The following is an 18,333-nucleotide window of genomic DNA, read 5'->3' as shown; positions in this document are numbered from 1 at the left end:
CTTGGAGACCTTCACCATACCAACTTTTAGGGAATACTGCCCCTCCAAACCAAAGTGATCCCTTTGAACTTGAGGTAGAGGAGCCGTTGCGAACAGGCCCAGATAGGTCTAGATTTGTCCAGCCTCCAGCCTGGCCCAGAGGCAGCTGGGACCATTTACCATCTTGCCTAGGCATACCATACTTCACTTCCACCAATGAGTCAGTGAAAAACATCAAACGTTGGGACTGATTTCTGCGTAATCTTTGTGCCCAAAGGTCAAAGAGTCCTGGAAACACCATCTGCCCCGCCCTGCCCCGCCCCGCTCCCCATGCCAGCATCTATGGCAGTCTAATAGCTTCAGCATGGTTTACTAAATGCTTGTTCCCACTTCCACCCCATCTGTCCTTTATCAAAATCAATTGACCATGAATGTACCGATTTATCTCTGCATTGTCTGTTCTTCTCTGGTCTCTGGCTTCATGCTAATCAGTTCCACCCTGTGCCAACTGCTCTAGGTTTTTAGTGACCTGGTTGGTTTTGTTTTGTTTGTTTGTTTGTTTGTTTTTCCTGAGATAGGGTTTCTCTGTGTAGCCCTGGTGATTCTAGAACTGCAGACCAGGCTGGACTCAAACTTAGATCCACTTGCCTCAGCTTCCTGAGTGCTGGAATCAAAGGTGTGAGCCCCCCCCCCCCCCACCTGCCTGACTGTAGTGGTGGTTTTTAGTCAGATAGCACATGCCCTCCAACTTCATTTTTTCTTTCTCAAAGTCATTTTGGTTCTTCCTGGTTCTCTGCAGCTCTCCATGCATTTTAGGATCCACTTCTCCCTCCCTTCCCCCCTCCCCCTCCCCCTTTCTCCTCCTCCTCCTAATCCCTTTCTTTAGGTATCAGTGTCTTGGCTTGTCATCTTGGCACTTTGGATGCTGAGGAAGGAAGGAAAAAAAGGGAGGGAGGGAGGGAAAGAAGTTTGGGTTAGGAGTAAACCTCAGAGATACAGACCTTTCCCCAGCATGTACAAAATCCCAAGGCCATCCCTAGCGCTTCAAAAAGGAAGAAAAAAATAAGTGAATACTTAAAAGTGGCTTTGTTGGTTTTGTTGAGAAGAGGGAAGCAATGGGTCTTTCACCAGTAAACTTGTGTTGGCCATAAGCTTTTAGAGACTGGCACTCTGTGTGACAGACAGCCGTGTGCCACCTGACCTGAGTGCTGGAACCCAACCTGGGTCCTCCTCAGGAGCAGAGCATACTCTCCAGCCTTGTACGTGATCTCCTTCACGGTCTAAGCTTGGTTTTTGGAGAGACAGCCACACTCCGTAGCCCAGGCTGGCCTGAAACGTTTTTCTGTCTCTGCCTCCCAAGCGTTTAGGAGATAATTTATGACCTGTTTAGTGGGCAACAGAGAGCAGGGTTGGTTTGTTTTTTTGGTTTGGGTTTGGGTCTTCTCAAGGCTAATTCCTCTAAGGATTCCTGCCCAGCAGTTTGCCGGTGTTACCAGCCACATCTTAGGTCCATTTGCTGGCTGTTGTGGTCAGGATGGCGCTGGTACCCAGGGTCTCTGAGATAGTCATCCCCTAAGATACCTTGTAAAGATTGCTCAGCAAGGACACTGGCTGAAATCTGTCCCCCCCCTCTCTTCCCAGAGTCGCCACGAACCAGAAGGTACGGGAACAGGTTCGCCTGGAGTTGAGCTTTGTCAACTCAGACCTGCAGATGCTAAAGGAAGAGCTGGAGGGGCTCAACATCTCCGTGGGAGTGTACCAGGGCACCGAGTGAGTCAGCAAGTGCCTTCCCAATGTGTGTGTCTGCATCCAGGATGCCACACTGACCTGGGGTAAAAGGGGTGGACATGTAAGATGTGTAGGGAAAGAACTGGAATGTGAATTAAATGCCAAAGAAGGATAAACTGATTTCATATACATATTGTACCATGAAAAGTGAGGGACCCATCCGAATTCCCATAGAAGATGGTGCAATGGGGAATTCTTCAGAAATGGACCCTGCTAAATATTTGGGAAATGAATGCTGAGATTCAAAACTGTTCTTTGGGGGCAGTATTTGAGGTAAAGTACTCAGGAAAACCCAGAGATTCTTCTGCTCACTGTCGTGAACCATGGGTTTGGGAGCTAGTAGAGAAATACTCATATTTAAGAAGAAATAACCAATAGGGTCTTGATAGCTTGGAGCCAAGATTCAGTAACTTGAGACAAGGGGATCATGCATTTGAGGCTAACCTGGGGTATATAACAAGATACTGTGACAAAGTAAAATTTAAAATGGGCAGGTGGTGTAGTTCAGTGGTAGAGCCCCTGCCTAGAATCCTCCAATGAGGGGCTGGGGGCGTGGCTCAGTGGTAGAGCATCTGCTTAGGAGGGGTCCTGAATGGTAGAGTTTTTGTGTAGTTTGCACAAGGCCTATTCCTGAGTGTCACAACAAAACCAAACCAAAAGAAAAAGAAAATACTTCAAAGGCGTGGTGTCCATGCTTTCTGCATGGGGAGGCTGTGGGTGATCCGTGAGTAGAAATAAGAAACAGTTTTCTAGAATTTTTGAATCACCTTAGAATGTGCATTTGCTAAAACTAATCCTCTGTATGTCACCTGGGGTCTTTCTCAAAGGGACACAAGCATGCATGCCTGGAACCCTGCTAGATCTTTGGCCAGTGACATCTGTGCTTGTCTGGCTGTCTTAGGGTTTACATTCCTGGATAAACATCACAACCAAGAAGCAAGTTGGGGATGAAAGGGTTTATTCAGCTTACACTTCCACATTGCTGTTCATCACCAAAGGAAGTCAGGACTGGAACTCAAGCAGGTCAGGAAGCAGGAGCTGAAGCAGAAGCCATGGAGGGATGTTACTTAATTACTTACTGACTTGCTCCCCCTGGCTTGCTCAGCCTGCTTTCTTATAGAACCCAGGTCTACCAGCCCAGGGATGGCTCCACCCACAATGGGCTGGGCCAGGGATGGCTCCACCCACAATGGGCTGGGCCCTCCCCCTTGATCACTAGTTGAGAAAATGCCTTACAGCTGAATCTCATGGAGGTGTTTCCCCAACGGAGTCTCCTTTCTCTGTGATGACTCCAGCTTGTGTCACGTTGACAGAAAGCCAGCCAGTATGCTGGCTTACCTGTGGGCTCCTGATGCAGTTTCAAAAACCCAGTGGGAACAAACAACGAAGGACCCCACCCCCTCCACAAAGCTCTCTCAGCCTGTGCTCTGCTCTTAGATACCAGTGTTTTGTCTATAAGGGCTAAGAGGCTCAACCATCCCAGGCAGGGTAGTGTGCACAGGCACTATGCACAGTCTGGTCCCCTGCTAGCTGTGTTGGCCAGGTGGGGTTGGGGAATGTACTTCCTACAAAGTGGGGGGGGGGCTTTTGGCCCCGTGTGACCACTCCTAGCGGTGGCTTTTGTTAGTCTCCCGTGTTGCAGGGAAAAGTGGAGCCACGTGAGGATTCCAAATGTCACCTTGTAGGTTTTCCAGAAGAATCGTCTCTTTCTTAGTACCTTAGATCTGGGCACTTCTGTGAGGTGGGCACTGAAGGTGGCATCTCTGTATACAAATGGGAAAACTCGGAAAGGCCCAGGCCCCAGAAGGCATGTTAGTGCTAGCCTGGGGTTGGAAGTACCCTGGTGTCTTGAGTCTTCAGCAACTCTGGTTCCTCTTCTCACTGAGCATAGGAGGACTCTGGAGCCTGGAGGAGTAAGACCGGAACTTAGCAGCTTCCCCCAGGGTCCATTCTTCCGGGCAGCCTTTGGGGAGGCCACATACCTGGGTTGGGTCTCACCTGCCTTTCGCACCAGTGTGCCACAGAGGCCGTTTCAGCTTTCAGTTATGGTCCACTCAACCCTGCCCCGCATTCCTGGCCTTCTCTCTGGGGCTGGGCTCAGCAGCCCATGGAGGTCTCTTGTTACAGGTCAGAGAGCTAAATCCCTATTTGCAAAACGCAACACTTCCTTCTGGCCCTACCCTTAGGAATGTAGGTCCAGGGAGCATTTGCAGGTCAACCTGTGGGGTGACTCAGTGGCCTCTGGGAGGGGGGTATGTGCAACAAGATACATGGCATGATGTGCCCCTAAAAGGAGGGAGCCTTGAGAACCCCAGGTTCTATCATGGGAGATGTTGGGGGCAGGGAAGGGTGCCATGGTTGTAGTCTAGAGGGAGGCCCAGTGCAGCAAAGGTGCATGCACCCAGGGACAGAGCAGCAGACACAGGTCTTGTGCACATGGGCAGCCCTAATAGTAACCCCAGTACAGTTGCCCAAAGATGGCAACTGAGAGATGAATTAGACCAACACAGTAGGGCTCTGTTGAGTTAGGATATCATCATATCCAGCATCTTAAGATGCTGGGAGTCATATTCAAAGAGAAGGAAGGGGTGCTGGGTTGACCTAGAAGATGAGAGTTGGGCTATTAGAAGCCAAGCCTCGGGTGCAAAGAGGCTCATACAGTGCAGGCTGTTCATGAACCCTGTGTGTTCCTTGTAGGGAAGCCTTCACCATTCCTCTGATTCCTCTCGGCCTGAAGGAAACCAAAGAAGTTGACTTTTCCATTGTCTTCAAGGTAAATCTCAAAACAATGGGCACTGGGCCACTGGGCCAGGGATGGGAATGAAGTGACATATTCTTTTCAGTGTGGCTTTAGGCACCATGACTCAGATGTCAATTGACGTCTGCAAGGTGACCCTGAGACCTCACTTGGCCACTCACAAGGAGAATTTTGTGTATTTGCTCCTCTGAAATTTTTGCTGTCGTCTCTGGTAGCTTCTGACACCCTGTCTGTCCCTTTTATTGTGCTGGGGGTGGAACCCAGGACCTTGTGCATGCAGGGCAAGTGCTCTCCAGTGACCTATGTTCTTAATCTGTCTTTGGTCACTTTGTCACTCCTTTTGTGTGCCTGACAGGCAGATTATACTCTGTGTTGGTGTCTTTATTCAAAAAGATTTTAATTTACGTTTTGTGTGTGTGTGTGTGTGTGTGTGTGTGTGTGTACTTGCAGACAGGTGGGCATGCAAGCCTGTATGGGTGTGTGGAATTCAGAAAACTTGCAATTGGTTCTCCCCTGCCTTGCATCATTTGGGTCCCAGGACTAGAACTCAGATCATCAGGCTTGGCAGCAAGCGCCTTTGCCCTCTATACTACCTTACTGTTTTTTTTCTTTGAGCCAGTCTCACTATGTAGCCCAAGCTGGAACTATCATATGCAGTCTTTAGAGGCCAGAGGGGATGGGGTCCCCTGGAGCTGGGGTGCCAGGCACAGCTGTAGGCTGGCCAATGTGTGTGCTGACCTCCTACCCAGATCCTCTGCAAGAGCAGTAAATGGTATGAACCTTGCTTGGGTCATCACTAGCTGCTCAAAGTTTATCTTTTAGAGAAAAGTTTAATACTTTGAAAACTTATGTCTTTGACCTCTGTTCTTAAGCAGAGACTGCCATCTCTTGGTATAAATAAGCCTTTACCAGGGACATTTAAATCATTTATTGTTTATTAATATTTATTAGTGTTGTTTTTATGTGTATGGATGTCTGCATGTGTGTATGTGTACCGTGTGCATACAGTACCAGTCGGGGCCAGGAGAGGGTGGTAGATCCCCTGGAGTTAGAGTTAGAGATGGTTGTAAGCCACTGCTGTGTGGGTGCTGGAAAATGAACCCAGGTCCTCTGCAAGAGCAACTCTTAGCCACCAAGTCATGTCTCCAGCCCCCAAACACACCAAGACAGGGATTCTCTGTGTAGCATTTGGCTGCCTTGGAACAACTCACTCTGTAAGACCAGGCTAGCCCTAAACTCAAAGATTGGCCTGGCGTTGCCTTCCCAGTGCTGGGACTAAAGGCGTGTGCCACACCCAGGCCCTAGCAGACCCCAGTTTTTTTTTAAACTTCTGCTCTGCTCCGTTTAAATCCAGGCCGCCTCTCTGTGAGAGGGGTGTGCTCCAGGTGGAGAAGGGCAGGTAGGAGCGAGCGTGGCTTAGCTCCAAAGTTAAAAACACAGGCATTTTTAAAGGAGCCTCATGTCACAGAAACCTGGGGGTTTTATGGCATCATTGGAGATCCAAATAGGTCACATGCCAAATTCCACATTAAAGCGAGTAAAAAACAAAAAAACAAAAAACCCCCCAAATCCCGTGTTGTGTACATGGCCAACCACTGCTCATCTGAGGTTTCCAACCATGTCATTTTAGCCTAAAAGAGAGCCTGCAGATGCCAGTCAGGCAAACACGAGACCAGTTAGCAGACTTTTAATTTTCTCCATTCCACATTTATGCCCGAGAGAAACACAGGGGAGTGGCCGAGCGAACTTGATCCGGGCAGTTCCATTTCAGGCCTGACCTGTGTTTCCTTGGAATGTTAGGTCAGGCAAGCTTGGTGGTGTGATTCGCTCTATTTAAAGACTGACACTTTAGAGTAACCATATTCCTTAGCACACACCACCAGGCCTGGAGAGGGTACCTCAGTGAATTGGGCTGGCCTGGGTAAGACCCTGGACCCTGTTCTCATATCCGGCATTAGGAGATGTGTGGGGTGGGTGGGTGGGTGGGGTGCCATTAAAATAAATTTCTTTTCTGAGCAGTTCAAGGATATTTTGGTTTGATTTGGCTTTTTTTGATGTAGGGTCATGTGTGGCCAGGTTGGCCTTGAACTCCTGGTTCTCTTGCCTCTACTTCTCAAGTGTGCCACCACTTCTAACCTTTTTAACTTTATGTGTTAGCAGTGTTAGAGATTGGACTCAAGGCTTCACAGTAGCTACAAGGCCAGTGGACTACATTTCTAGCACCTAGTTATGATTTTATTTTCTTTTGAGACAGTATCTGTGTAGCTGTTCCATCTTCCTCCCTCAGCCTCTGAACTAGGATTGCAGGTGCATGCTACCACACCTGTCTGCTGAGATTACAGATGCATGCTACCACACACCTGGCTGCTAACATTGCAGGTGCACACTACCACACACCTGGCTGCTAGCATTGCAGGTGCACACTATCACACCTGGCTACTAAAATTGCAGGCGCACACTATCACACCTGGCTGCTAGCATTGCAGGTGCACACTATCACACCTGGCTACTAAAATTGCAGGTGCACACTATCACACCTGGCTGCTAGCGTTATTAACTCTTGGAGTATTTCATATATTCATGCATTGTATTTCGACTATATTCACCCTTCTATGCCTCTCAACTCCTCCTAGACACTCTCCCTCTCCTCCCACTTCCTAAGTTTATGCCTTTCTTTTTATAACCCACCAAATCCTCTCTGAGCTGTCCACCCACAGGATCATGGTGGTTCTACTAAGACCTACACCCTTAAAGAAAATCAACCTCCCCTGCACTGTGCTGCATTGGTGACTGTCTTGACCTTGTGCAGGTCTATGCAGGCAACCACAGCTTCCCAGGTTGGGTTCGTGAGTGCACTTGGGCCTGTCCAGTCCTTACTTTGGTCTTCTTCAAACCACCTCATTGTTTTGAAACAGGGTCTCTCTTTGAACCCGGAGCTCATTCAACCTGTTTTTGTTTGTTGTTTTTCCAGAGTAGTAGGTCAGTGAATCCCAGTATGTGGTTATCCAGACCTCTCCCCCAGGCCGTTGGGGTCCCAGGCATTCACCACCGCCCCAACTTTTCTGTGGGTGCTGGGCATGCAAAGTCAAGTATTTTGTCCACTAAGCCACTCCCCAACTTTTGACTCCTTTTCTTAAGAGTTAGTTATTTTGATCTCTTACATGGCTGTTTTGTCCACATCTCTGCCTGTGTCCCGTGTGCATGCCTGCTGCCCATGAAGGTCAGAAGAGGGCATCGGATCCTCTAGAACTGGACTTACAGATGGTTGAGAGCCACCATGTGGGTGCTGGGAATCGAACCCAGGTCCTCTTAAAAGAACAGCCATGTTTCTTAACTGCTGAGCCATCTCTCGGGCCTCAACCCCCAACTTTGATATATTAACTTTTAGGTTACTTCAGTAAATTCTTACTAATTCGGCTATTTTCTAGTTAGTGTTCTTGGGCTTTATTAAATACCTTTTTTTTTCCCAAAAGAATCTTATAACTTCCTTTATATATTCATGTCATATTCCTTAATTTCTTGGCTACAGAATGCTCAGGCAAAGGTGAAGACCATTCTCAATGGCAGCTGCCTTTGCTTTGTCCCTTAGATTATCGGGCCCTTGCACCCTGATATCTGGCTAACCCTGCCTCTTCATCAAGCATTGCGGTTCCAGGCATCCATCATGGCCCGGACATGTACATGGGTGCTTGGGATGCTTACTGAAATCTTCACACGTCATCAGCTCGAATTGATTTAATCTTCGAGGTTAGAAATAGCTGGTGTGGTGATATGTCCCAGCACTCAGGGTTCAAGCAAGAGGATCCTGGGTTCTAGGCCAGCTTTGGGCCACCTAGTGAATAAGAAGGCAGGACAACATTTAGAATTCTATCAGGAATCCTGTTTTATTTTTATGAGAAAAACACGAACTTTCTCTTAATCTTTTATTTTAAGTGTAATCTGTCTGTCTGTCGGTCGGTCTCTCAGCCGGGTTTTATGCTAACTTTGAACTTACTGTGTCGTTGATGACCTTAACTTCGGAAGCTGTGCTTTCCTTTTTTTGCTCCCATGAGGCCAACAAGATGGCTCAGTGGTTAAGATCTAGTATCCCTTTTGCAGAGGACACAGTTTGGTTCCCAGCACCCAAACTGAGCAGTATCCAACACCCAGTAACTCCAGCTCCTGGGAACCCAATGCCTCTAGCCTCTGAGGTTACCTATACTCATAGGGAGCACACCCACACAGCACACACCTGCATATAATTTTTTTAAAAAGTGAATTATTAAAAAAAAAAAAAAAACCAAACTAGGGATGGGCATGGTGTCACAGGCCTTTAATCCTAGCTCTCAGGAGGCAGAAGCAGGTGGAACTCTGTGAGTTCAAGGCCAGGCTGGACTACAGAGTTCCAGGACAGCCATAGCTACATAGAAAGACCTGTTTTAAAAAACAAAAGCAGGGGCTGGAGAGATGGCTCAGCTGTTAAGAGCACTGGCTGTTCTTCCAGAGGTCCCGAGTTCAATTCCCAGCAACCACATGGTGGCTCACAACCATATGTAATAGGATCTGATGCTCTCTTCTGGTGTGTCTGAAGACAGCTACAGTATACTTATAATAAATACACCTTTAAAAAAAAAGATGAACACAAACCTTGGAATTAGGTAGAAGTCTTGGCTTGCATTGGCGAGGAACTGTGCAGTTTACTTGTTGAGTATTTGAATAATGTTTGGCGTTGGAGGATTATAGACCCATTAGAAGTCTTGCTGAAGATGTTTAATGGCCCGTGAAAATGGTTGCTGTATTGCTAACTTGAAAAGATGATCAGACCTAAGTTATTCAGTACCCATCTGCAGAGTAGGTGTAGGTGTATTGTATGTTTGTCCAAGGGTGTGTGTGTGTGACACACACAAAAGGCTGAGGGGGTTTTCAAGAGCCACCTGTATAAAGACAGGCCTGGGGGGGGGGGCATATGTGTGTAGTCTCAGCACTCAGGAGGGAGAGGCGGGAGGATCATGAACTGGAGGCCAGCATGGGCTACATAGCAAGACTGGATCACACACACACACACACACACACACACACACACATACACACACACACATAAATAATAAATGATATAAATAAATAAACAGGTAGGTAGATAAATAGATAAAATACCTCACAAATATTTCAGAAACCATGGTTCTTGATCTGTCATGTTGATTTTCATGCAGCCCTTATGGAAAATTACCCAGGAATATTTATCTATCCTGTATGTGACTTGTCTTAGGTTTTTTTTTCCTCTGTAATCCTTAACATCTTCAAATTCAGGGTGTGTGTCTCCCTGTCTGAAAACCCCAAATACTGAAGATTTTTTGAACAGTGATACGGCAAGTGGAAAATTCCACATCACAAATACCTTGTACTAAATTTCTTAAAAAGTATTGTATAAGATAGACCACCCTTGGACTACGTGTACGAAGTGTGTATATAAAATAGGACCAGAAGCTGGAGGGATGTCTCAGGGCTGACTGTTCTTGTGGAGAACCCTGGTCCAGTTCTCAGCACTTAAATTGTGGCTCAGAACTATTTGTAACTGTAATTCCAGGGGGGATACAGCGCCCTCTACAGGCCTCCTTGCGCACTAGCATGCATGCATATAAACATGTAGACAAAATCCTCATACCCATCAAACACAAATCTTTTTTTTTTCTTTTTCTTTTTTTTTCTCTTTTTCAAGACAGGGTTTCTCTGTATAGCCCTAGCTGTCCCGAACTCACTCTGTAAAACGGGCTGGCCTCAGACACAGAGATCCACTATAAGAATCTTTAAAGAAGGAAAAAAACATCCATAAATAAATTTCAGGCTTAGATTCGAGTTCCAAATATAGTATGTGTGTACAAATAGTGTGAGATCTGGAAAGTCTGAAGTCGGAGGCATTAACCATCCCAAGCATTTTGGATAAGGGATATTCATCCAACTCGTTTATACCATACTGTTAAGCCTGTTGTAGTTGCTCATTTTCTTTGTGTCAGTATAAGCCCAGTGAAGGGGAAGGATCTTCAAACAGCACCTGGCAGATAGCGCGTATGAATCAGTGTTAACATATTGTCACTTAACTATTACATAGTCATTTCCCCCCTTTCCCTTTGCATTTAAAATATTATTTTTAAGGGGAGGGGCTTGTGAATTTGAGGGCACTAGAGGCCTCTGAACCTGTGGAGGTGGACAAGAATCTTTTGGTTCACCTGACATGGGTTCTGAGAAGTGAACGTGTGTCCTCTGCAAGAGCAGTACACACACTTAACCACTGAACCGCCTCTCCAGCCCGCTTCGTTCTAATTTCTTTAAGGCAGACTTTCATACTGCATATAGCCCAGACTATCCCAATAGTCAACATGTAGCTTGGTATAGCTCACATTTATCAATCCTCTTGTCTCGGCTTCCCAAGCGCCAGGATTACAGATGTGTGTGCACCAGGACACTAGGCTAGATCTGTGGTTTGACTGACTTTCTCTTGTGCTGGAACCTTCCTCCCTTCCTCCCCCTCCTCATGTTGCAGACCCAGCTATTGACTGGCACTTCGGCTGTTTCTTTTTCCTTCCAGGATTTTATTTTGGAACATTACAGTGAAGATGCTTATTTGTATGAGGATGACATTGCAGACCTTATGGACCTGCGACAGGTAAGGACAGCAGTCTGGGAGTCAGCTTCGCTTGCTGAGGCTTTGAGACCTCACATGACTGACACCAAGTAGCCCTGGAGAATCCGGGATCCTGGGCGTGGAGAGGGGCTGTCAGGGTTACCCACTGCACTTGGCACTTGCTGTACTTAAGAGAACTGAAGCAGGAGTGAGGCCCGCCCATGGAGCTGGGTTCCAGGATTCCCGACTTTGTCTCTTCCCCCTAAGCTTCCTCTGCTAGGGTTCGTGTTCAAGTGTTCAGGGAGGGGTTCTGGGGATACTCACCTTGCGCATGTCTCCTTGCTTTCCTTTCAGGCCTGTCGAACACCCAGCAGGGATGAGGCGGGGGTTGAACTGCTCATGTCTTACTTCATCCAGCTGGGCTTTGTGGAGAGTAGGTTTTTCCCGCCCACCCGCCACATGGGACTCCTGTTTACCTGGTAGGTGCTCTCTGCTGTGCACGCCCTCATCCTGACTGGCACTTGCCCAGTGGGTCCCAGGGGTGGGGATGGTCTGTAAGTTGGTGTTTGGGTAAAGGCCTAAAGACGGGAGGCTGCGACTGACCATGGTTTCACAGAACAAATGATCCGTAGAAAAGAGGCCTTTTGTGTGTGAGCTCACTTGGTCGCTGGGAGAAACCGGGGCTCTCTGGTGGAACGAAAGAGAAGAAGCAGGACAAGTTTTTCTCTTGAGAAGAATCTTTTCTTAACGAGGGGCATGGCTGTGGCGTGAGCTCGAATTGAGTTTGATCCCAGTGACAAGGGGCCACCAAAAGAAATAGAATTTTTGTTTCGTTAAAACAGGATTTCACTATGTAATCCCAAGATCAAACTGACCTCTGACTGGCAGTGAGCCTCCTGTCTTTGCAACGATGTGTACCGTTTTGTAAACTCCAAAACGCAATATTTGGTTTGGCTTCTTGAGACAGGTTCTTGCTGGGTGGCCCAGACTGTCAAATTCATAATCCTCCTGCCTCGGCCTTCAGAGAGTGCCAGGATGTTAGGCGTGTGCCACCAGCTCTGGCTGTAGGGATTTTTTTTTTTTTTTTTTTTTTGAGATAGGGTCTATCTGTGTACCCCAGGCTGACTTTATATTCATGATCCTCCTGCCTCAGCCTCTGAGTGCTGGGTTGATAGCCGTGAATCCTATATATTCAGACTTGTCTTGCTTGGAACCAAAAGCCTGATCGCCCGTGCACCTTTGAATCTCATGTGAGACGAGAGCTTTTGTTCTTGCGTGCCCCGCACTGGCATTAAGTAGCCAGCTGAGCTGTGCAATCAGAACGTATTTGTTTTACATAGGTATGACTCCTTCACTGGGGTTCCGGTCAGCCAGCAGAGTTTGCTCTTGGAGAAAGCCAGCATTCTCTTCAACATCGGGGCACTGTACACCCAGATTGGGACCCGCTGTAACCGGCAGACACAAGCTGGCTTGGAGAGTGCCGTGGATGCCTTTCAGCGAGCTGCAGGTGCGTGTCCTCCAAGTGCCTTACAGTCTGGTACCCACCAGGTGGCATCGATGGTGCTGGCTCTGTCCTCAGCTTAAAACAATTTTGCTCCGGTCTTCTGCAGACCCACCTAGTACCAATGGCTCACAAGGGCTGGGGGCGTGGCTCAGTGGTAGAGCCCCTGCCTAGAATCTTCCAGTGAGAGGCTGGGGGCGTGGCTCAGTGGTGGAACCCCTGCCTAGAATCCTCCAGTGAGAGGCTGGGGGCGTGGCTCAGTGGTAGAGCCCCTGCCTAGAATCCCCAGTGAGGGGCTGGAGGCGTGGCTTAGAGGTAGAAGGCTTGTCTGGCCAGCTTGATTTATAATCTCGTAACCATAAAGAGGAAAGAATGGCTGTGCAACTTCTTGGTCAGGCTATTTACTCAAAGTTGGCATCATGTGATCCCAATCCAATAGGGCTCATGTACATAGTGAGGCTTGTAGTTAATGGTTAATCTTCTCCAGGTGTGTGGCTCCAGTGCGTGGCTGTGAATATTTCTTAATGATAGGAATACAGGAACTTCTAGTGGAGATGAAGCCTTTACTGTATTAGATCAGCTAATACAGTAATCTCTCCATAAGGGTGCATGTTCCTAAGCATGTATGTATGAAACTGTAAATAGTCCTGAAGTCTGTATGAGGTCAGAGGATGTGTGAGGCTCTAGGTTTGACCCGTAGAACTACAGACAAATGGAGGGAAAAGGAGAAGGAAGGAAAGATATAAAGAATTCCCATCTCTGACCCTGTGTATGTACCTTAGATTGGCCATAGTCAAAGATTAACAAGGAACAATAAAACAGAACAGTAGTAGCAATCCCAGGTGATAAATGTTATGAATTGCTTGTTTCTGGAATTTTCCATGCAATGTTATCATATTACAGTTGGCTGAAGGTAACTGAGCCGGAACAGAGCTGAACCTCAGATAAAGGGAATTACTGTTATTATCCACACTTTTGTATTATGCCTAATCTGCCAAGTTTGCAGAGCCTGCGCTTGCTGATTTCAGCGCTGTCAGGTGACACGGGCCAGGAGCCTGCTGGTTTTCACTGGTTCCGTCGCTTTCAGAGAAGGCTGAGCACTCCCATTGGCCCTCTTCCACAGGGCTGGGGGTGAAGCTTGTTCAGTAGGCCCGGTTGGCCTGGAACTTGGGATCCTTTTACCTCAGCCCCAGTGCTGAGACAACAGATGTATTAAACAGTTAACTTGTTTTTTCCTCGTTTTCACTTCATCACCATACAAGCTCATCCTGGTATGAACCAGAATCAGCGGCAAAGAAGAAAATTCGCTTAGCGCCAAGCAGTAGGGGACTGGGGTCATTAGAGTTGGACCAGAGGATCTGTGCTGCCCCCTTCAAGCAGAGCCTGTCTCTGCAGGAGACTGAGCTTGAGAACAGACTCTGATAGCTTTTTTTTTTTTTTTTTTTTTTTTTAATCCTTTGGGACAGGTTGTTACTATGTAGACCAAGATGGCCTTTTAACTCCTGCTGTCAGCAAGGCTAAGAGCTGTTCATGCCTCGGCCTCCTGAGAGCCAGCTTAGCTTCCTTTTGCCCAGTGTGATCATTTCTTCTCCCAGCATCAACCTGCCTGGAGAGACATCGCTCTAGAACCCATGAAGTCATTTTGACTCGTGGAGGCACGGTCTGGTTGTTATTTACCTCAGGCTGGCCTTGAACTCTCCATGTCTGGCATGTTGGGACCGTGGGTTTGTTCAGTGGTGCTAGCTTCTGAGGAATCTTTGGGCAGTCACGCTTGGCGACCTGCCTCCAAGGCTTCAGAAATACAAACAAAGAAACTTAGGAACCGGACAGTCGGGGGCGGAAGAAGGAAGGGGGTGGGGGAGGGGAACAGCCTAGAGTGGACACATCCTTCTCCGGGGCAGCAAAACCCGTAGGGCCAGTTGGATGGGATGCATGTGTCCAGTCCACGTCACCTCCAGGCTAACTGTCTGTCAGGGCTCACCACAGAGGTAGCTGAGGGTAGCAGCACGGGTCCAACGTCCCTCACTCACTCCACAGCCTTTCTGTTTTCTCCTCGCACACCCAGCCATGGGTGGAGTTTCCCAAGTGGGAAGGAACGGGCAAACAAGCCGGTTGCCTTGCTTCATGCATGTGTAAATGCCTTCAAAGAGAGCCTGATTGAAAAACAAAACTGTGCCGAGGTATAGCTACCGTCAGATATACATTTTCAGCTATTTCTTACCGTTGGTAAATGTGTGTGCGATACAGTTATCTAAGTGTGTGGCTTAGCTGTATCAAGAGTCTCAGCTCCAGCGTGCTCCCATGATACACGCTCCCCTGGGCCCTATTTGTTCATGCTTTTATCCTCTTATCAAGACAGGGTCATGTGACCATCCCCTGCTTCACCCTCCCAAGTGCTGGTCCTGGTGGGGGGCTGCCACCACACCCAGTCTCTCTTTCCTTTAGAGGGTAACGTCCCTTTCTTTGTTCCTGTGGCTCCTGGTGACTTCTGTTCTTTGTGCCTCTCAGTTGGAACCTCACCAAATGGAATCCTGGACAGCCTGTCATCCAGTGGCTGGCTTACTGTACCTGGCATAAAGTCTTCATTCATACACATCACAGTTTCATGAGACAGGGCCTCACTATAGAACCCCAGCAGGCCTGAAATTCACTCTGTAGACCAGAGACCAGCCTGGAACTCAGAGAGGATCCCCCTCCCTCTGTTTCCCAAGTACTAGTATTCAAGCTTACCAGAGCCTCATCCTACTTGTGGTACTGGGAATCGAACCTAGGGCCTCTTACAGGGTAAGCACACACTCTACCTCTGTGCTGTACCTCCAGCCCCTCAGTCCTTATGAGTCCACCGACAATGTCTTCAGACACACCAGAAGAGGGCATCAGATCCCATTACAGATGGTTGTGAGCCATCATGTGGTTGATGGGAATCGAACTCAGGACCCCTGGAAGAGCAGTCAGTGCTCTTAACCACTGAGCCATCACACACACAGAGTCCTTTTAAGGCTGATGAATACTCCACTGTGCGTGTGTAGAGATTGTGATCACCTGCTAATCCATCAGCGTGCATTTGGAGTGGCTGTTGTGACTAGGGCAGCAGAGAGCGTGGGTGTCCAAGGAGTACTCAGACCTTTCATTTCGTTACCGAAGTCTACACGAGGGAGAGAGAGGATGGCTAGATAACATGGCAACCGAGAGTCAGTCCCAGAAGGTCTTGGACCTCTCCCTCCTCCTACTTCAGCTTCCCAATGCTGGGATTAAAGGCAGATATACCATGCTGGCAAATAGAGTTTTTTTTTTTTTCCTCCAGATGCTTTAGGATTATAGGTGTCTGCCCTGTGTGTGTGTGTATGTATATAATATAAATATGTATATATTATAAATTATATATGCGCATTAGATAGATAGTAAGTAGACAGGCAGACAGACAGACAGACACATAGAGCTTTCTTTGCATAGCTATGGGCTCCTACTCAGGGCTTCCTGTACGCCAGCATTCATTTGTGAGGGACATCCCGCTCCGGGCTGTATTTTCTGTCTTCTTTCTCTACAGCAGCATGATTAAAAAAATAGTGTAATTTCCTCCTAACCAGCAACGAATTGTGATCCTAGGGGTTTTGAACTACCTGAAAGAGACCTTCACTCACACTCCCAGTTACGACATGAGCCCCGCCATGCTCACCGTGTTGGTCAAAATGATGCTCGCCCAAGCTCAGGAAAGTGTGTTTGAGAAACTCTGCCTCCCGGGGATCCAGAATGAGTTCTTCGGGCTGGTAAAGGTGGCTCAGGAGGCTGCCAAGGTAAAGGCTTCTTCCTTCCTGTGACTCCTAGCTGGGCAGGATCTGCTGGTACAGGTGCTGGGAGCAGTTGGGGTGGGGGGAAGATGGAGAAAGGGGTAAGAGGGCGAGGATGAGGGGTGTCATAGCAACCCCCCCAACCTAAGCAATGTACTAGTGCCACAGGAGTGGCCAGCGTAAGGTTATTTGGCAGGTTGCTGGTATTTCAGGTACGGATCATGGAATCCATCTGCAGCTGAGCCAAAAAAGCAGCCTAATGACAGTTGCTTGATCCTCTGTTAATCACCATGCTCACAGCAGGAGGACTTGCTTGGCTTTATGTCCACATTCTGGAACATTCTCCAGCAGGGGATTTGGCTTAGAAGAAAGGATTCTTTCCCTGCATCCAGGTTTGGGAGGGCTCCTGTGCCAGGCCCTCCTTTCCCGTCTCCTTTCTATCTCAGGTGGCAGAGGCCTACCGGCAGCTGCATGCAGCCATGATTCAGGAACCAGTGAAAGAGAACATCCCATATTCGTGGGCCAGCGTGGCTTACGTGAAGGCCTACCACTACGGGGCCCTGACTCACTACTTCACGGCCACCCTCCTCATCGACCACCAACGTAAGGCTCCGTCTCGGGATTGTGGGCTTGCTACCACTGGGGGATGCTGAGCTGCTAGGGAACTGCCTTCCTGCCTTGGGCATGTGTGCACCACAAAGGCACAAGGTAGAAAGGACACATTGACCCAAGTGGCTGTCACAGAGGCCTGTGGAATTCAGGGCTAACTCTTAAGGCAACTAAACAGAGAGAGAGAGAGAGACATTGGGATTTTTTAAGACCACATCTGGTGACGTTTCTTCTAATCCTTTCCAAAGAGTTCATCGACTGGGGACTAACCATGCAAATGTATGAGTCATTGGAGGCCATTTTCATTCAAAGCACCGCATATAGCTATGCGAGGCTGTAACATGGGTTCGTGCATAAGTGTGCAGTGCCCACAGAGGCCGGAAGAGGGCGGTGCATGCCCTACAACCGGAGTGTGAGCAGTTGTGAACTGCTTGATGTGGGAACTAGTGTCTTTTGTACAAGCAGTATACACTCAACCACTGTGCCAGCTCTCCAGTTATTATCATCATTATCATCATCATCATCATCATTATTATTGTTGTTGTTGAGACAGGATTTCTCTGTATAACACTCTTGCCCATCCTGGAACTTACTCTGTAGACCACGCTGGCCTCAAACTCAGAGATCTGCCTGCCTCTGCCTCCCGAGTGTTGGGATTACAGGCGCACACCACCAGCACCCTGCTTATGCTTTGTTTTGGCAGTGTTGGGGGATGGAACAACAGGTTCTTACTCAGAGGTGCTTATTTTAGTTTTTTTAATTGCATACCTCCTTAGAGATGAGGTCTCCCTATCTATATAGGCTGGTCTTGAACTCAAGATCCTCTTGCATCAAATGCCTTCCCAATGCTACGATTTTAAGTTTGTGCTACCACATCCATCCTCAGAGAGTAATTTTGCTTTGCTTCATTTTGGTGGGACTGGATGTCATGTGGCCCAAGCTGGCCTTAAACCCCCGTTCTGTCTGATTCTGAAGTGCTAGGATTGTAGGTGTGTGCCAGCTAAGGCAATGTATTTGTTATTTTAATTAATTAATTTGTGTGTGTGTGTGTGTGTGTGTGTGTGTGTATGTGCCATTGAGTATCTTATGAGGTTATAGATAATATATATGTATTTTTAAAAATTTTATCTTTATTAGTATACCATAGCTGTCTTCAGACACACCAAACGAGGGTATCCAATCCCATTGCAGATGGTTGTGAGCCATCATGTGGTTGTGAGATTTGAACTCAGGACCTCTCATAGAGCAGACAGTACTCTTAATAGCTGAGTCATCTCACCAGCCCATATATATATATTTTTTTAAAGATTTA

General features: G+C 47.7%; 1 protein-coding gene across 1 annotated transcript in view; it reads left to right on the top strand.

Moving 5' to 3' along the window:
* Positions 1 to 18,333, top strand: part of RHPN2 (rhophilin Rho GTPase binding protein 2) — a 55,017-nt gene that overhangs the window by 22,215 nt on the left and 14,469 nt on the right. Inside the window, exons 3-9 of the mRNA XM_080908936.1 lie at positions 1,621 to 1,749; positions 4,465 to 4,540; positions 11,088 to 11,165; positions 11,478 to 11,602; positions 12,464 to 12,630; positions 16,231 to 16,418; positions 16,859 to 17,015. Coding sequence (XP_080765062.1) covers positions 1,621 to 1,749; positions 4,465 to 4,540; positions 11,088 to 11,165; positions 11,478 to 11,602; positions 12,464 to 12,630; positions 16,231 to 16,418; positions 16,859 to 17,015 — 920 coding nt within the window. The remainder of the gene's footprint in view (positions 1 to 1,620; positions 1,750 to 4,464; positions 4,541 to 11,087; positions 11,166 to 11,477; positions 11,603 to 12,463; positions 12,631 to 16,230; positions 16,419 to 16,858; positions 17,016 to 18,333) is intronic.

This window comes from Micromys minutus (genome assembly GCF_963924665.1).
Source record: "Micromys minutus genome assembly, chromosome: 32".
Classification (NCBI taxonomy): Eukaryota; Metazoa; Chordata; class Mammalia; order Rodentia; family Muridae; genus Micromys; species Micromys minutus.
The sequence above is the reverse complement of the archived record's forward strand: the minus strand, read 5'-3'. Positions and strand labels throughout refer to the sequence as shown.